General features: G+C 42.9%; 2 protein-coding genes across 2 annotated transcripts; one reads left to right on the top strand and one right to left on the bottom strand.

Annotated features, from left to right (window-relative positions):
- The first annotated feature begins 12,666 nt into the window (after window positions 1–12,666).
- On the top strand, window positions 12,667–14,491 carry LOC129582810 (uncharacterized). The gene is made up of 4 exons (XM_055474425.1): window positions 12,667–13,243; window positions 13,603–14,044; window positions 14,095–14,232; window positions 14,339–14,491. The coding sequence occupies exons 1-4, from the start codon at window positions 12,729–12,731 to the stop codon at window positions 14,489–14,491; spliced, it is 1,248 nt and encodes a 415-aa protein (XP_055330400.1). The 5' UTR covers window positions 12,667–12,728.
- A 722-nt stretch (window positions 14,492–15,213) lies between these two features.
- Window positions 15,214–15,555, bottom strand: LOC129582809 (uncharacterized). Its single transcript, XM_055474424.1, has one exon. The coding sequence runs from the start codon at window positions 15,553–15,555 to the stop codon at window positions 15,214–15,216; it is 342 nt and encodes a 113-aa protein (XP_055330399.1).
- Between the last annotated feature and the right edge of the window lie 1,033 nt (window positions 15,556–16,588).

Below are 16,588 nucleotides of genomic sequence, written 5' to 3'. Positions count from 1 at the left end.
CCATGTACCGGGCCACTTCCCTTAAGTTGTTACTGTACCTGCTCGTAACTGTACACCAACGCGCTGATACTGATCGCCAGTAAAACAATGTCAAACGCCAGAAGCGCTACATAGCCAGGTGCGACGACTTTGTTGTCTCGGAGATCACCGCACACTTTGTACACGGTGTCAACAATCCATCCGAGATGATCGAGACACCCAAAAAAAGTGACCACTGATAACCAGCTATCGAGTTCTTTAACCATTCTGGACAATCGAACAAAAGCCCAATAGCTTTTTACGGCTGTTGCTGGATTTGCATGTTCCGAAGCAACTTTCGTTCTAAGCAAAGAGTATGCAATTCCTATCAAGAATCCCAAAAAGGCAACAAAGCTCTGTAGTATTTCTCGTCCCAATTGATTGACGCGGTTAAAGAAAATGTAGCATATCACAAAGATTTCAGCTTTTGAGTATAGAAACACTCCGCCATAAGCGGTGCGAAATCTTTGAAAAAGGGTCTGAAAAGCAACCCCGGTGTCAAACACGTAAATCATAGTGCAAAACATTGTTATTAATATGGTCCACTGCGCCGCCATTCCACATATAATCGGCACTTTCGCTTTTCCGGTGAAATGTCGAGAATAAGTAATATCGAGATGCCGCAAGGCTTTGTCAATCTGCCTGTTGCATCTGAACATGCAAAAGATGTAGAAGAAGGTGGAGAACAAATTAACATAGCGAAGTAATCCTAGAGCCAGTACCCCGAAGCTACGCGTAGACATGTTCTGGTTGAAATAAAACACTACTGAAAAGTCATAAGCGTAGAATCCTTGTACGGTCAGTTGAATAAAAATGTATATAGTCAAATAAGTGAATAAGGCAGTCCTGGCAAAACGTAAAGTTGGAAATGAACCGTTGAAGAAGCCTGACACTCGTAAAATCACCAGCCAAGGTTTAGTTACTGCAGCGATGAAAGGAGGCAAGTGTCGAGGATGCTGTTTATTCGACATCGCTTGCCTGATGAGTAAAAACTCAGTACTGTATTTATCAGTAATGCTTCGCTTTACCGTTAATTAAGGAAAGAAAGGCAGTTCCTGAGCTCTGTGCCATAAAGTAGGAATCTCAACTACGCGGTACATGCTCCCGTGAACTGTCTCATGTCTGTTTGCGGAACTGGACTGTTTTTCGACGTTTTGTCATTTTTGGCAAATTCGGCCATTGACAAGCCAATCTGCAGCTTGAAATTTAATACGTTTTGCTTTGCTCGTGCCGTTAAAAGTGGGCATTTTCCGCAGTACCGTAGCTACTGTAGGTATTGCCACAGATGTGGCCGATTGGTATCTGTAAGCTGATTGATCAAGTTGGATCAGCTGTGTGACACGCTTATTAATTGCTGTACGTTTCCGAAATTTTAATGGCTGCATTGTAAGGCGCATTAGTTTTAATGGCTGCATTTACAAGGATGCACAAAATACAAGTAACAAACAAATAAGAAATACTTTCTTAGTTGACCCCGGCAATAGCGACCACTGACTCATTTGCCAGTATTTCATGAATTTGCTTCACGAACCAATCCTCTCTGGGTGTCCGGCTTTCGTGACCAAAATCGGCGAACAGCATGACGTTGGCGGTAATTGCTGCTGCTATCTGAACAAATCAACATCGGAAAAAGATTAAGGAATTTGTTCCGGGTGACTTAAGGTGCCTCTTAACCTTACCGCAAGGCAGTGTTCCGGGGTTATTCTGAATCCAACGATAGTTGTTCGGTCCATATCCAGTTTTATTACCTCTATTTCATCGTTTAACTCGGCGGAGAACTCATGGAAATTAATAGTCGCGGTTCTCAAAAAGGGGATAACGGATAAAAGCTAAAACGAGCAAAAAACGTTGTTTTTTTGAAATCTTGGAATGACCAAAAATTTTGTTTGTGCTCCTGCACAAGAAAACCGTCTCGGTATTTCTATGCTTACGCTTTCGTGATAAAATAGCGAAGTCAACAGGAGAGCAGCTAGCATGGATCCAGAGCGTATTATAAGGAAAAGGTCGGACAGTTCATGCGCTAGGCTGTGATTATCCGCAAACGCCGCACCTAGAGTATATGTTGAAGCGACCATCCAGCTGCTGTACTGGAGCACAACACAGAAATTGAACCACACCAAATCTCCACTGATTTCCGCTATGATTTCTCGTAACATTATGTGGAGATCAAAGCCCTTGTTAAATTTTTCCCAGTTATTTTCGGCTAAACTTTGCTCCAAAATATGGTTAATATAGCGAAGCAGTGTGGCCAACAGCCAAACAGTAAAAATCATCAGAGTCTCAAAGAGTCTCTTCCAAAAATTCCCGATCCTCCAGTAGGCAAAATAAATTGCCGTGAAGGCGTAGCAAGGTTTCGAAAGACAGGTTCCTGTTTCTTGTCCATATGAAAGGATGTCTTCTGCAACGACGCTGTGAATCTGAAGAGCTAGGTGGAAACTGAGCCAAACCGAAAGCGACAACATTATCCTTCGCTTGTCAGATTTAGAAAGGTAATGAGCAAATTTCTTGTCAATTTTTGCTAAGAGTACTGAAATCTTACTATTCACACACCAACAAATTCCAAGTGTTGATAGTACAAAGACGGAACTGAACAGCTCCATAAGGTAGATCAGAATTCTTGTAAAATTTAAATCCAACTGCACTTCGGCAACATTGTCGTATATGACATACAACTGCGCTGCTCCAATTATTGTCGCTTGAGAAAGAATAAAAATATTTACTGAACAATTCATCCATCGGTGATTTGTCAAATCAGTGTTGGGAAGTCTCCCAAACCCAAAAAGCGAAAGAACGACAAACCAGTTACTGTAGAGTTTGCATATAAATCCAGGAGAACGACCGTCTGATTGCTCCATGGAAGGTTAGCGAGCGCCGCTGCAGCAGTGAATCACTGTAAAGTCATCTGATTTAAGGTTACCGTAGCTGTCTGTTTTCAACGACCCCCTAGCTCGCTCAAAGGAAGGCAGGGATAAGCATAGCGCAGTGTTCCAGCTCGTATAATGATGTGCAAACGTTTAGGGATAGTACTGCATGATGTGTTGCTTATTTGAATGATTTCGTAGAAGCGACTGCCCACAATATCAGCAAGCCCTGGCATTTTAAAGTGAGACTGCAAACGCTCTTGTTCAAATAAGGCGATCAGTGTTTCGTGGTATCTGTTGTCCATCCGGTGCAGTACAATTTAGGATGCTGTGTGAGCCGCCAGGTCAATGTTTCAGTACCCAAAATTTCAATGGCAAAGCAGACGTTTACGACGTCTACGGCTGATAAGAATATAAAACCGGCTTTTTTCAGTCCTCGCTCAGAAAATCGGTCTTAGCGTCATATACATGCACTTTATCGTACGAACACAGAATTACGACGTGTGGTTAAAAGATAATAGTGTCCTAAATTGTATTTTTGTAACACCAGGATAGGGTTTAGTATCTGAAAATCATCAAAGGAAACTGAGGCAACTGTTTGTAACTTCGTAGTAAACAGCACAGTCGACTAAGAAGCGAAAACAAAAGTCGAGTTATTAACGAGTTTAATAACAGAGTAAAGGGTTTCCGATAGAAATCATGCTACTAAGTTCTTAATAAGCTTTTCAGAGCACGTACATCCAACTCACAAAATGGTGAGCCGCTCAGAATACACTCATGTGCTTCAGTATATGGGTAAACTTAGTTCTAAAAGGGCAACAACCAGCATCCATGGGCAGCAACCAGCAAACACCTTTTTTTACCTTTTTTTACATTGTATTTCCAGAAAGTAAAAGTGACATTACGAATCAAGGTCACATCAGAGGTCAAAAAATGATGCATATTGAAAAAGCGCATGGATGTTAATTTTAGCATTTATTTCTTCTCTTCGATCGATTACCGCAACAAAAAAAACTGAAACGACTTTGAAATGCGAAATGCAATACCACGTGATATAATGAAATAAAGTAAGGATAGATATGAACAGCTCTAAAACAGCTTTCATAGAAAAGAAAATAAGGAGAAATACGCAAAAACTGAATGCGGGATTACATATAGAAGTATCCAAATTCCATAGGACCAAAGTTAATTTTAGCTGTTTTGAAAAAAAGATGCGAATACCACGGCCGGTACGGCATACAAGTTAACAAAATAATAACTACGAAGCGCAATTGTGAAACATTAAAACTCATCCATTTAAGATGCATTAAAATTTAAAAACCTGGAATACCAGGTGGGTACCATGTATTTCCTGATAGTAACTGTATGAAATAAACGCGTAAAGTGGCACGTGTCGCCACTTCAACCTAACGCGTGGCTGGCACATGCAACAGGAAGTTGTAGTTAACGGTACAAGCTCAATTTGTGCTGTCTTCAGCAAAGCTAAAGAACCTTGTCGACGAGTAGGATGCCCATGTATGCTGGGTGCGCAAATTTGCAAGAGTTTATACGCAACCCAGGGCACCGTTTGAAAGTTTTACGGTGCCCTGCAAGATTTTGGATATCCGGTTGGAAAGCGCTTGGCGAACAGAAACTTTCCTATATAAATACACCGCAGCCGACTTAAAAGCCACAGTCACTTGTTTTCTACCTTAACCAAGACTAGCCCTTCTGGTAAAAAGTTTAATTAAACCGTGTGATTTGTTTTAATATTAACCATGAAGGCAGCTTTGGTATTCCTTGCGCTAGCCGGTGAGTCAAATGTAACTACAGAAGTTATAACGCTGACGCAGCCGTTATAACTCATCAGCTATATCATAGAGAAAAACGTTCTAAACATCGAAGCGGAACTTTTGTAGCATAATATACTGTACACTGTATTGTGACTGCAATATTGTGTTAACTAACTTTTACATTACAGGCCTTGTCGCCGTTATGCACGCCCGTCCAACACAGCAACAGCAAGGACCTCCCCAACAAGGTGGTCAGCAGCAACAAGGACCTCCCCAACAAGGCGGCCAGCAAGGACCTCCCCAACAAGGAGGCCAACAACAAGGCCAACAAGGTGGTCAGCAACAACAAGGTGGTCAGCAAGGACCTCCCCAACAAGGAGGCCAACAACAAGGCCAACAAGGTGGTCAGCAACAACAAGGTGGTCAGCAAGGACCTCCCCAACAAGGAGGTCAACAACAAGGCCAACAAAGTGGTCAGCAAGGACCTCCCCAACAAGGCGGCCAGCAAGGACCTCCCCAACAAGGAGGTCAACAACAAGGCCAACAAAGTGGTCAGCAAGGACCTCCCCAACAAGGCGGCCAGCAAGGACCTCCCCAACAAGGAGGCCAACAACAAGGCCAACAAGGTGGTCAGCAACAACAAGGTGGTCAGCAAGGACCTCCCCAACAAGGAGGTCAACAACAAGGCCAACAAAGTGGTCAGCAAGGACCTCCCCAACAAGGCGGCCAGCAAGGACCTCCCCAACAAGGAGGTCAACAACAAGGCCAACAAAGTGGTCAACAAGGACCTCCCCAGCAAGGCCAACAGCAAGGCCAACAAGGTGGTCAGCAACAACAAGGTGGTCAGCAACAACAAGGCGGTCAGCAGGGACCTCCCCAACAAGGAGGTATGCAAGGACCTCCCCAACAAGGAGGCCAACAACAAGGCCAACAAGGTGGTCAGCAACAACAAGGTGGTCAGCAAGGACCTCCCCAACAAGGCCAACAGCAAGGCCAACAAGGAGGACAACAGGGTCCTCCCCGAAAATAGTTTCTTGAAATTGTTTTGTTCCTTAATGACTTCAAAGAGCGAAGTCATTAGATTAACGTAAGGCAGTTGTATATGCCTCCCTCATTTCTGCTGTTTACCATTGGCTTTCATGAACCGGTCTAGTGAATACTCATAAAGTGCAATTGACATACACTAACTCCTTCGAATCAGCCCGTTTCCCGGCCCTGCATATTATGGAGGATTACTGCAGCAGCTAATTCTACAGTCTTTGCAATGCGAACAGGTTGTATTTAATGGGCGTTGCGCCATAGCCCTTCGACTTAATGAACGGTGGACAAATTTTCGTCGGTCACTGTTAGTTATAACATGACAGCAGATAAAACACGCTTGACGAATCCAATATCAAATCCGTAAAAAAAATTTTAAATTCGTTGCGGTCATCCAACATTTGTTCCGGCTGTTGTTGGCGCCGTTACGTTGGTGCACTGTAATAACAGCTCTTGTACGGCTTTCAGAAGCGGCTCTTGTCCAGTAGAATTTTTGTTGGCCAGTTCAGAGAAAAGAAACACGTAGCTAACCACGCCACCCGTCGCCTACGTCAAACACCCACTTCAGCGGGCGAAACACGTAAATCACTTATATATTTTTTGCATGCATTCTTACCGCAAATGCGATTTCTCTTGAAATAATTACGCCTCCCAGCGTAAAACATCCCGGTCTCAGAAAAGAACGACTTTTGCACATTCGCACTTCCTCGTCGTCGCTTGTGGATGCTAGTCGATACGCCGAATGCTCATTAATAGCGTCCATTGCCGATATTGCCTAAAGCGCATACGAAGACCAGGAATACAGTGATACGAGAATATAATAAAAATAAATATCCAGGTTTAGAGATTACGGGCACACTGAACATGTGCACTTGGCGCACTGGGTTGCACCCCGTTTAAAAATCATTTCTCGAAAATGTTGTTACGGATAATTTACGAGAAATTTTTCTGTTATAATTAATCCTGTTTTACAAAATTTGCAATGTAACTGGCTTGTGCTAATAAAGTCGAGGAATAAAAGTAAGCAATACAACTGAACGCACAAGTTTGAGCCATTGGACAGGCTTGTGCAGTGTTCGACTTATACAGTTTAGGAATACCTGTTCGTAACTGTACACCATTGCGGCTACGTTAGACAAGAGCATACAGCAAGTCAAACCGAGCAGAGCAGTGTATGCCGGATCAAGTTGTATGCCGTCCTTCCAGTCATTGCTAATGTTGTACGCCGTATCAATTATCCATCCTAATTCATCAAGACACCCGAGAAGCACCAGGATGGATAAATAACCATCTAGATCAGCTATTGCCTTCGACAGTTTTATAAAATGCCGAAGATTTCCCACCCTGGCCTTATCCAGGTTATGTTGCAATAAAGCAGTGGTTTTCAAGACCGAATACGCCATTCCCGCACAGCATGCTAGAAGGCCGGTGAAGGACTGCAATAATATCCGGGCGAATTGGTTTGTCCGATTCAATATACGGTACACCATCAGCAGAATATTGGAATGCTTCCAAAGAAATATGCCACCGTACATGTTCTGATACCCGGCGAGGTCTGCTTCCAGAGACAGCGCCATCTCCGACTGGTAGATTACACATCCGGCGACGATAATCAACAGAGTCACGAAGGCGACATGGCAGAGGAGGAAGTGAATCTTGTTTTTTCGCGTGAACTGAGGGTAGTAATCTGTATCCAAGTAGGCAATCAGCAATTCGATTTGCGGGCTGCACTGCGCCATCATCCAGAAGAACAGCAAGTTAGATAACCAGTAAAGGTAGCGGAGCAACACCAGCGCGATAATGCCAACACTTGGCGATCCATCCTGCTTATCTAGCTTCTGCAGATAATCGATGGTGTAATCGTATGCGAAAAACCCTTGTACAATAAACTGAATGCAACCATACACGATCATATTCGCACGCAGCGCTAAACGAGCGAATTTCGAAACTGGACGGAAATAGAAGAAGCCGGTAATCTGCAGTGGAAATAGCAGTGGGCGCATGATTGTTCCTATGAAACCGCTGCTAACGTGCCCGCTGTTCTCTTTGACAAGATCATTCATGGTGTGCTTCTCCTGCGGACCACTGATCAAAAGTGAGCGCAAATATTTTTAAAGCATAAATATCATAATGCTGTTATATCATAAATCTGCAGCTTTACTTGCATAAAATGCTCTGAAAACAAACTGTGTGGCCGCAGCGATAACTTGTAGCTCCCTAAGTATTTGACAAAAACCTCTTTGCTTGCGTAACAGTGCGCAGCTGCATCAACACTGCACGGTTCCGCCAGTCTTTGACGAGCCGATGATTCCATCAGTTTCGATCACACTGTATTAGGTGCAATGAGAGGTTAATAAACCGTGAATGCCGTTGGCCGTATCATACACTCAACAAATAAAATTCTGTCAAAACGGGATTCTGTCAAGATTCGTACCACCTATTAATCCCTTTCCCGAACACGGAAATGTGAAAATACGGCTGTCGGCTTCCGCTGAGACAATATTTTAACTCTTTGACGTTTCGGTAATTACTGCGCTAGCATATAAAATTTACACCTGACACAATTTAGTTTCGAAATAATGGCCAACAAATTCGGATATTATTGGAAAGCCAGCGGTTTCATGGGAAAAGTGACCTTTCCATGGATGGTAGCGCTGCAGCTTACGGGGCTTTTCTGCATTACACTAAAATCAAGGACTGCCAAATGTGCAGTTTCTTGCTACATGTTTATCAGTATTGCTCTGCAGTTTGTTGTACAAGGATTTTCTGCCTACGATTTCACCGCTCAACACCACTTCAACCGCGAGGCAACCTCTCCGAGTTTCGGAATTTTTGCTATGGGAAGTTTACGCTATATCTACTGGCTTTCGACCATACTATGCATGGGAAAAATGTGGAGTTGCAGTGGTCAGATTGAGCAGATTCTGATCGAGCTTGATAAATATTCGCATCTCTTCACAAACAAGATTAAAATAAAAATTATTATCGGTTTACTCATTCACTGTGCAGTTGTTCTCACTGTGTTCCTATTTGTAACATACACCTATGACATTGCGGTACCACTGGGTGACACCGTCAAACTCTTGCAGAACTTGTATGGCGGTCCCTTTAATTGGAAGCATGCGGACATCATGATGGTGTGCAATATTATTCTTGTGCGGATAAATCATCTGGGCAAAATATTATCGGTTGGTTTCAATGTACTTTTGGGTAACCTAACAGCGTGCCTTTACCATCTGCTAAGAACCGGGATCGTATCACAACAACACGACTCACCCAAAGCCAAGTTAATGTGCTTTGAATCGTTTATCCAGCTATCCAAGCTCGTAGCCGATTTGGATGGTCATCTATCGATCATCACATTACTAGGGTGTCTGGATCATTTCGGCTGGATTGTGGATATTGCGTACTCTGACAGTATTGCTTTGCGAGATGATAAGCCGATTATGCCGGGTGACTTCGCTGCATTGGCGTATAATTTTTTTATGGTAACGCTAATTGTTTGTGCAACGGTGCACTGTTACGAGCAGGTGAGGATCTGTTTGTTGTTGTTCTTACCGCCAGGAGGATAAATAGAAATGCAAGCGTGAACAAACAACGCAGTATTAAAGTACGTTCTTTAAGGAACGTATTAAAGTTCGTTCTTAATATACAGCAGCATTTTACGGAAGCAACCTGCTCTTGAAAGAAACAAAACTACCTAGATTTGTCTGGGCTTTTTGTATAGGGCCAACTGACAATGGAATGGATAGACGAAGCCATATTAATACCGGAAACATTGTGCGGTCAAAATGTGGCACAACTCCGAAGAACTTGTGCTTTTCGGCGACCTGGCTGTTTCACGCTTGGCGGCATTGTGGTGACCCGAGAGGCAGCATTTGCGGTGGGTAAAGAAATCGCGCGCCACTATTTGCACTCTGGCTTTCTCGTTGCTCCCATCTGTAAAATTTGTTTGAACTTGTAGCAAGCAGGATAGTTGGAGCCGTAGGTTCGAATTAAAACTTTTGGAGTTAAAACTTTTGGAATTAAAACTTTTGGAGTTCGAATTAAACAAGCAGGATGGAGCCGTAGGTTCGAATTAAAACTTTTATAGCATGAAACTTAAATGTTGTTTTGCTGCGTAGGCTGCTGGAGGTGCAATTAGCTACGTGCTCCTATTTTCTGAATTGGCCAACAAGAATTCACCAAACCAAGAATGCCTGAAAACGATGAACATAACTGGCTGGGCTGGTGGCGGCTAACAAGCAAACAGACGTTGATGACAAAATTACACGTACTTTTGGAAACATCTTCTTTGCTTTAACGGCATGTAGATAATAAAAATGTGGCAAGATTGGCACCGGGTTTACGCTGTGTGACATGATTGTAGAAACGTAGTAACTTGTATGCAGATTGTAAAATTTATCAGAGTGGACGGTCATGTTTTATACATTTTTATGTAGATAAAATACTGATGCTTTTTCAACATGGATACATGTGCAATGGGGCAGCACAGAGCATGTAGTTTCCTTACATGTACAGAATAAGCACTGCCGTGTGCACCGGAATATTTTGTCGGCAGACATGATGTTTGGAGACAGACTGTATGATAGCTTGCTGACATTGTCGGCTACGATGTTGGATGCCACGAGGAAGAAAATGTGCACACGGAATGGCGCAACGGCATGCCGGTGTAAAGCAAAAAAAAAACATCAGTCGAATACCATTGGGTACAATGGCCAAGCATCACCACACGATGTTAATTTAGGTAGTAGTATTTTGCGTTAAATTTCTCGACAGATACGATATTTCTCAGGCTTTCGTGCATAAGGAATTCGGCATTTTTATCTGTTCCCCCTTTTTTAAGTCACGGCAATAAACAGATTTGCACCTATGTGCCACGACGCCGTCAAAGCTATTGTCACAAAAGAGAAGCAGACGCTCAATTTAGTTTTTCTCGAGTCATCATATGTGGTGCTTAGCTGCGTAGAGGTCATGTCAGTGTGAAATGAGCGTATTATGAGTAATGCACGCAAAATGCTAGCATCCGTAGCAAGTACCACAAAAAATAATACGTGCACTATTATATGTTTACGGTATAGGCTGTTAACGGTACTACGAGTTCCCACCGATGAATAGCATGAAATGTCAAAGCAGTGCTCCGGGTTCAGTCTTCGCCGCGCTGCCAAATAATTCGCCACCGAACTCCAACCAGATTTGTTTGCTCTGATATTAATTTTTCTTCCAAAATCATGCACAACAAATGTCAGTTTTGACATGAGACTGTTAGGGAAAAGAAAATTAATCACTGCGCCATCATCCAGAAGAACAGCAAGTTAGATAACCAGTAAAGGTAGCGGAGCAACACCAGCGCGATAATGCCAACACTTGGCGATCCATCCTGCTTATCTAGCTTCTGCAGATAATCGATGGTGTAATCGTATGCGAAAGGTGCGTAGGCTGCTGGAGGTGCAATTAGCTACGTGCTCCTATTTTCTGAATTGGCCAACAAGAATTCACCAAACCAAGAATGCCTGAAAACGATGAACATAACTGGCTGGGCTGGTGGCGGCTAACAAGCAAACAGACGTTGATGACAAAATTACACGTACTTTTGGAAACATCTTCTTTGCTTTAACGGCATGTAGATAATAAAAATGTGGCAAGATTGGCACCGGGTTTACGCTGTGTGACATGATTGTAGAAACGTAGTAACTTGTATGCAGATTGTAAAATTTATCAGAGTGGACGGTCATGTTTTATACATTTTTATGTAGATAAAATACTGATGCTTTTTCAACATGGATACATGTGCAATGGGGCAGCACAGAGCATGTAGTTTCCTTACATGTACAGAATAAGCACTGCCGTGTGCACCGGAATATTTTGTCGGCAGACATGATGTTTGGAGACAGACTGTATGATAGCTTGCTGACATTGTCGGCTACGATGTTGGATGCCACGAGGAAGAAAATGTGCACACGGAATGGCGCAACGGCATGCCGGTGTAAAGCAAAAAAAAAACATCAGTCGAATACCATTGGGTACAATGGCCAAGCATCACCACACGATGTTAATTTAGGTAGTAGTATTTTGCGTTAAATTTCTCGACAGATACGATATTTCTCAGGCTTTCGTGCATAAGGAATTCGGCATTTTATCTGTTCCCCTTTTTAAGTCACGGCAATAAACAGATTTGCACCTATGTGCCACGACGCCGTCAAAGCTATTGTCACAAAAGAGAAGCAGACGCTCAATTTAGTTTTCTCGAGTCATCATATGTGGTGCTTAGCTGCGTAGAGGTCATGTCAGTGTGAAATGAGCGTATTATGAGTAATGCACGCAAAATGCTAGCATCCGTAGCAAGTACCACAAAAAATAATACGTGCACTATTATATGTTTACGGTATAGGCTGTTAACGGTACTACGAGTTCCCACCGATGAATAGCATGAAATGTCAAAGCAGTGCTCCGGGTTCAGTCTTCGCCGCGCTGCCAAATAATTCGCCACCGAACTCCAACCAGATTTGTTTGCTCTGATATTAATTTTTCTTCCAAAATCATGCACAACAAATGTCAGTTTTGACATGAGACTGTTAGGGAAAAGAAAATTAATCACCCCTCTTACTGACATCTGCGATCCACATGCGACTCGCTTCCGTCGTGCGGTTACAGCTTATTTAGCTTACTAAGGGCTACCAGCATGCATCGGTTTCAGTCTGACCTAAGTTGCTTGACGCGAGCTGTTACACACCCATGTAATTCCCGATAGGAAGCTCTGTCAACAGTCATGCGACCGGCAGTAGCACCTTATGCACGATGAACAGCGGGATATGCACCTTAACGCAACCCGAGATAGAGAATGTCAATATTAAATGACAGGATGTAATGATCTTGCAAGTTGAATGCTGCACTAAATTCAACGAATCCACCATGTGTCTGAAGTGAATAAAACATTCTGCTTGCTTATACCGTCATACAGTATACCGCTATAGACATGTAGTGATGTACCAAATGCGTGGTTACACTGTAAGCGTGCAACGAGTTTCGGAGAACCGGAATGGCACAAATTATTGAAAAGTTCACCGTACCCCTCTTGTGGGTCCTGGACATACTGGGTCTTATGCCCGCTCCCTTTTCCAAACCAACCTGTTGGACAAAACTACGCCAGCTGATATCGAAAGTTCTCGCAGTCTTTCAAGCATCCACACTGCTGTTTCACTGTTACGACTATCTCAGCGACACCATTCCAAAATTTACCCATTTTTCCTCATACATCCTCCTGATTGTCTACATCACCGAAGGCGTGACACTACCCATTGCTATTATCCTGTTACGTAAAGCCGGCGCCCCGATCCACTCTCTACTGAAAGAAATCAGCGAGAAATTCTCCGGTATTATTACAAAAGAAGACAAACGCACCGTAGTGATTTTCGCCGTAACCTGGTTTGTGGCCTGCCTTGGACCGGGAATCTATTATTTTCGCGATGATCTGTACGAGAATCTGGAAAGTGACTTGGTGCAGTTTCGGGAGAAATATCCAGCGCCTATAATACCGGATAACGTGGCGCGCTGGTTAGTATAGCGTTGAAATGAAATCCCATTTCATCCGATTTCGAGATGCTTAGGAATAAATTTGAGGCTGGGAATAGGCTGGGAAGTAGTTTTCGAAAATGCTTCCCTTTAGGCCATAGAATAAAAGTCAGGATTCTCCTCTATTTTATAATTTTTATAATTTCATCAGCTGCCTTTGGGCAGTTTATATACCCATTAATTTTTTTGTTTAAAATTGTCTTAACAAGAATTACTCAAACTAAAAGAGTTTTTGTACAAATCATATATTTTAACACATAAAAGCTTGTTTGATTTTCAATAAATTTGATCGGGTGTTTGAAATTAAAAATCTTGAAATTATGATTTCGATTCTACTCTAGGTTAACGGCGCTGTTCGACGTCTTCTGGACGGTGTCGATCTTCAGTAAAGAAGCCATTCAATTCCTCGTGGTTTTTGTCGCGCTGATCTTGGGAATTATATTTCGCCGCATTGCCCTCAACGTTACCTTTGATCCGGATGTCGAAGTCCCAGAAAAAGTCCAGGTTAAACAGAGAGAATTGATTGTGCAGGCATTTGAAGATCATAAATTTCTGATGGATAAAATGCGAGAATTCGATAAACAGTTGAACGCCGTGAATTTTATCCGCTGCATGGAACTGTATGGGCTGTGCCTGGCATGTGGTTATTCTATTAGTCAGCGCTTCAGCGAGGCGATGAACGCAAGATCGGATCGTATGGCTATTCTGGCCGGCATGGAGCTGATTCAATATGGAGTGCTGCTGATGCTTCACGTTGGTGCTCTGGTTTTCCTGTTTGAGAAGGTTCGTTTTTGTGTGAATACGATGTTCGTGATTTCACTAGAATTTTGCAGAGCCAAATGATCGCTAACGCTCTGGACGGCGAAGCCGGCAAAGATCGCGATTTGAAGAGATATGTCAAACAAATCCGAGAGGAGCCGGTGTCCATTACCATGGGCGGTGTGACCTTTAGTCGGGAATCGGCTATTGCGGTGGGTTTAAGATTTAATTTATTGTCAGACAACAGTTTTTATTGTTACTGTAGTACCATGGTTACGGCAACGTCGCGATGTGTAAATGTGTCCCTATGTTTCTTAGACCGCAGGTAGCACCATGGGTTATATTTTGATCTTCTCAGAACTGGCCGACAGCGGAAAGGATTTTGATAAGAACGAGTTTGTGGAGAAACTGAAATTGTTCGTGCGAAACAGTTCCAGCCTATACGTACCCGCCCGAGGAAAAGGCGTATGATCAGCAAGCAGTACTAAGTTTTTGGATTAAATTTTCAAACTCTAATTCTGTTAATACGAATTATTGTTGCTATTTATACTACGGGTAGAATATATAATAGGAAGCTTTCTGTGTTGTATATCATGGTGATTTCGTCGAAAATATAATTTGCTGCAAGGCATCTTAAATTTATTTAAGTTTTATCCGTGTAGCGTGTCGTCACGACTATGCACTTCTTGTAGTGTCTGCTGCTTTATCTGTGAAACTGCAAAAAAAAACAGACGGATACTCATGCTTTTGTATTGTTCGTATTTATTCTAATATAATACGTTTTTAGATGGAGTTTGCAAATTCTAATCCTGCTACTATTAACGTCATTATAAATATCGAAATTAATATTAGTGGAATACAAAGATGTTTGCGCGGTGTATCAAGCAGATTCATACACGAAGCTACAAGTAATAAAGAACAGAGTTAAACATACTGTATGTCTGTCAAAGCATGAATATTACAAAAGTATGACAAAAATTACGGGATTGGTCAGTCGGTCCAATTTAAAAATAAGTAAACTAGTATGCAAGAGTAGCAGAGCAAGTGCGCGTCAGTTACGTAAAGTCAGAACTGTACGAACAGAGAAAGGGTTGTTTGCGCTATATGCGTTAAATTAATGCAGCCTATTTCCTGCATTGCATAATAATTATAATAGTGCATTCATACGGAGGTCAAAATTCGCAGCTGCATGATCAGATACTCGAAGGATGGTCGCCAATACATTTCGCCGCTGTCATTCGCAGTTGCTTAATCTCGTGTTCTCGAGCAAACGCCAGGAAACGGAACGCATTATCCGCATACACTTCCTCCGTCATCCGAACTTCACAGGCTGCTCGTAGCTTCTTCATGTCGTATTTCTCGGCCGCCATCCATAGCTGCTCAAGACTTTCATCTATTTCAGATTGATCAAAATCGTCGTTAAACTTCAGTTCATGAGTGTAAGCGTAATGGATGAGTGTGTCTAGCACGTTGCCATCCAAGTCGGCGATCTCACACAGACCAGTAGACTGTTCCTTCATCTCGGTCTGGAACATCGCGGCAAAAACTGGCGATTGGGCAGCCAAGATACTGCGATGGGCTGCAAACTGCTTGTTGTCATTGGATTTTAAAGTGCAGTCTGTTAGTACGCCAGATTCCAGCAGCTCTTTCAGGTCACTCCGATGCCGGGAAGTGGTAACATGAAATACCAGCTTCACGTTGACATAACGTCCATGCAATAAACTGTGGTGAGGATGTGTGGACAGCCGCGGATCTGGTTTTGTCACCAATCTGGCCAAGGGATTAACGGCGCCGCGACATTCCCAGTGTGTCGCATTAGAATCCACGCAGAACGCAGAAGGGGATTTACCGCTTTCGCTAGAGGACCCAAAAAAATTGCAAAGTTAAGTGTTATGTAATAACTGTAATTCTAGATAATCTACCGAGTCTTGAACGCTTTTTACCTAACTATGCGATCGACTTTAATCGTTTGAGTCCAAAAATCCCACCCTTTGGGTTTCCCCTTCGGTTCCACGCTTGCTGATATATCGCCGTCGCGCACCCCAATTTCTAAGCGGACGACCCAAACGGATTCGGGAATTTCTGGATATTCCCCGTATTTTGGTACCTGAATGCATGCTTCATGGATCCATCTGAAAAGAAGAGAACGTTCAGTTCCCTCGATTTCGCTCGAAAAATCATCTGTGCGAATTTCATATTCTACGGTAACGGGACTTATCCCCACATATGGAGTTTTGCTGGGAGCATGCTCTTTTAGAGTAGCGGCCATGTCTGCTTGCAGATTACTCTCCAAGCTTTAGTCAGAGTAGAGGCACTGAATTAACGAGAATTCGAAAAGCAAACTGAAATTTGTGCAAACGGTTAAGAGCCTTCAAGAATTTAATACGGTATTGTTCTTCGATGTTTCCCGTATCCGCACCAGTCGGGGTATTAACCCGGATTTCTGTTTACTATTCTGTATATACCCAGTTGCGTAGTTAAACTAGGAAACAGCATGGTTGACGCGGTCACCGCACCCACTCACTAATATGAAAATCTGGAAATACGCCATAATAGTTGTTAAACTAC

The sequence above is a fragment of the Paramacrobiotus metropolitanus genome, unplaced genomic scaffold, assembly GCF_019649055.1.
Source record: "Paramacrobiotus metropolitanus isolate TYO unplaced genomic scaffold, Prichtersi_v1.0 Parri_scaffold0000008, whole genome shotgun sequence".
In the NCBI taxonomy this organism is placed as follows: Eukaryota; Metazoa; Tardigrada; class Eutardigrada; order Parachela; family Macrobiotidae; genus Paramacrobiotus; species Paramacrobiotus metropolitanus.
Note: the sequence above shows the minus strand (reverse complement) of the source record. Positions and strands in the feature narration are given on the sequence as shown.

What these genes read in the sequence shown, in the direction of transcription:
- LOC129582810 (XM_055474425.1), top strand. Translation starts at nt 12,729, where the DNA reads ATGGCACAAATTATTGAAAAGTTCACCGTACCCCTCTTGTGGGTCCTG. An exon ending in TGGTTTTCCTGTTTGAGAAG is followed by an intron (nt 14,045 to 14,094) that starts GTTCGTTTTTGT and finishes AGAATTTTGCAG; the next exon opens with AGCCAAATGATCGCTAACGC. An exon ending in GTCGGGAATCGGCTATTGCG is followed by an intron (nt 14,233 to 14,338) that starts GTGGGTTTAAGA and finishes TATGTTTCTTAG; the next exon opens with ACCGCAGGTAGCACCATGGG.
- LOC129582809 (XM_055474424.1), bottom strand. Translation starts at nt 15,555, where the DNA reads ATGTTCCAGACCGAGATGAAGGAACAGTCTACTGGTCTGTGTGAGATC.